Source organism: Echinops telfairi, unplaced genomic scaffold (genome assembly GCF_000313985.2).
Source record: "Echinops telfairi isolate 266 unplaced genomic scaffold, ASM31398v2 ScPeMD7_5868;HRSCAF=6743_1, whole genome shotgun sequence".
NCBI lineage: Eukaryota > Metazoa > Chordata > Mammalia > Afrosoricida > Tenrecidae > Echinops > Echinops telfairi.
In genome coordinates, this window is record NW_022109768.1 from 855,105 (window position 1) to 856,991 (window position 1,887).

General features: G+C 36.6%; 1 protein-coding gene across 2 annotated transcripts in view; it reads right to left on the bottom strand.

Moving 5' to 3' along the window:
• The window catches only part of TDO2 (tryptophan 2,3-dioxygenase), a 17,840-nt gene that overhangs the window by 8,171 nt on the left and 7,782 nt on the right, over nt 1–1,887 (bottom strand). For both annotated transcript variants that reach the window (XM_004708727.2, XM_045295829.1), the window contains exon 7: nt 1,439–1,546. In XM_004708727.2, the coding sequence (XP_004708784.1) occupies nt 1,439–1,546 (108 nt within the window). The remainder of the gene's footprint in view (nt 1–1,438; nt 1,547–1,887) is intronic.

The following is a 1,887-nucleotide window of genomic DNA, read 5'->3' on the forward strand; positions in this document are numbered from 1 at the left end:
GAATTTTGGGAATGATGAGGGCAACAAATGTATAGATGTGCTGTACACACTTGATCTATGTATTGTGATGAATTGTATGAGCCCCAATAAATTGATTAAAAAAAAAACTTATCTCAGTCTCTTCAAAGTGTTTTTAAAAAGGGGTCCAAATAGTCATATCCTCAAGGGACTCAAATTGAGTTCCTCTTAAAATTTTCTTGAGTTTTGGAAACCAAAAAATGTCTTGAAGGGGCAGGACAGGGCCCCACGGTGAATGGGGTAGGGTTTCCCAACCAAATTCTTGTATGACCCAAACCAAAACCCCCAACTCACAGCCTCAAGTTGATGCCAACTCAAAGTGACCCGCTAGGGCAGGTAGAACTGTGCCTGTGTGTTCCTGACAGCTGTAACTCTTTCCTGGAATAGAAAGGCCCCTCCTTCTCCCACAGAGCCGTTGGTGGTTCTGAACTGCTGAACTTGCGGTCAGCAGCCCACTGTGTAACTATTGCGTTACCAGGGCTCCTTCCTCTTGCTAGTCTCAAAAAAATTAGCTCATTAACTGTTCTGAAAGGAGAAAAAAATGATCAAAGCATCTAATTCCTCTAAGCATCTATCCTAAATTTTTCTGCCACCAGGGCATTTTTCAAGTTGATTAGAACGTCATGATGATCCTCTATGAGCATTTTTGGGTCATTTGAAGAAATCGATCAAGATTACACTTTTGGAATCTAGATAGTTTCCATAATTTTCTGAGCTGACCTCTCTGTCTTGAATGGAATTGGCCCAGGACTTCCAATTTGGAGCCACTGTTGATTGGCTTTCTCTTACAAAGGCACCTAATAGAAGGGAAAGAAGTGCATCACCTACTTGTCTGCAGTCCTCCCTGATCGCGGAGACATGCTTAGATGCCGTCTCTTTGAAGCAGACCCAAGCATGACCGAGCCGGAACTAGCAGCCACACATTTTAGCTTGCTTTGTTTAAATCAATCTTTTCTAAGTTTTACTAGTGAAGAGGGGTGAGAATACTATTCCAACAGAGGAATAAATAGTATTATTTTAGTGAAATAAGCTTGGATTGTCAGAGAGCTAATAGGCAGACTAAACAGATGTACCAAAATGAAGGGAAATGATGTGACTAATTATGTATTTTTGACTCCATGATCTTTTGTTTGTGTGCTCTTTCCTTCCTAACATTGGCTATAATGTGAAATTTTCAATAGAAATATCATTTTTTATTAATGCCAGACATTTATCAGAGTCAATATGTTGCCTTCAGTGGACTCCTTATTTTAGTATACTTTCATATGTAAAATTACATCGCTCATGCAACACATATCAAGGAGATACACCTATAAAAAAAAGAATGCAAGCAAAGTGAAGAATTGAGATAAAATAATTAAAATAAAATCACTACTTCTTCTGAAGTACGTGTAACATTTTCTCATAATATCATAAATACCTGAATTTTTATGAATGCCTCTTCCAGACCTTTTGTGATATTCTTTTCAAGATTTCCCCAGAAGTTAAATCCATGTGGTTCTAAACCTGGTGTTCTCTCCAGCCATGCCTTAAATAAATGTCATTTCAAGTGAATAGATGATAATACTTAAAAATATGCAAACTACATTATAAAGGATATGAGCTAGAAGCTGTAAATCTTTACAGTTTTGGAAAATGTATGTTAAAAGCATTTACTTATAAATATCTCTCTTGTTTCAATTCCTTCACTTGTGAAATAGCGATTGATCATGTTTCATTTCTAAATCTTTAGGGCAATCATGATTAAAATTTGCTCCCCTTATTCTTTAAAAAATTCAAAATTAGAGGCATCTTATATTTGTTACATTAAGTCTAGGACGATATCTAAATGTAGCTTTATTAAAGTCTTCTGGTGTTTTGGGGTTTTTT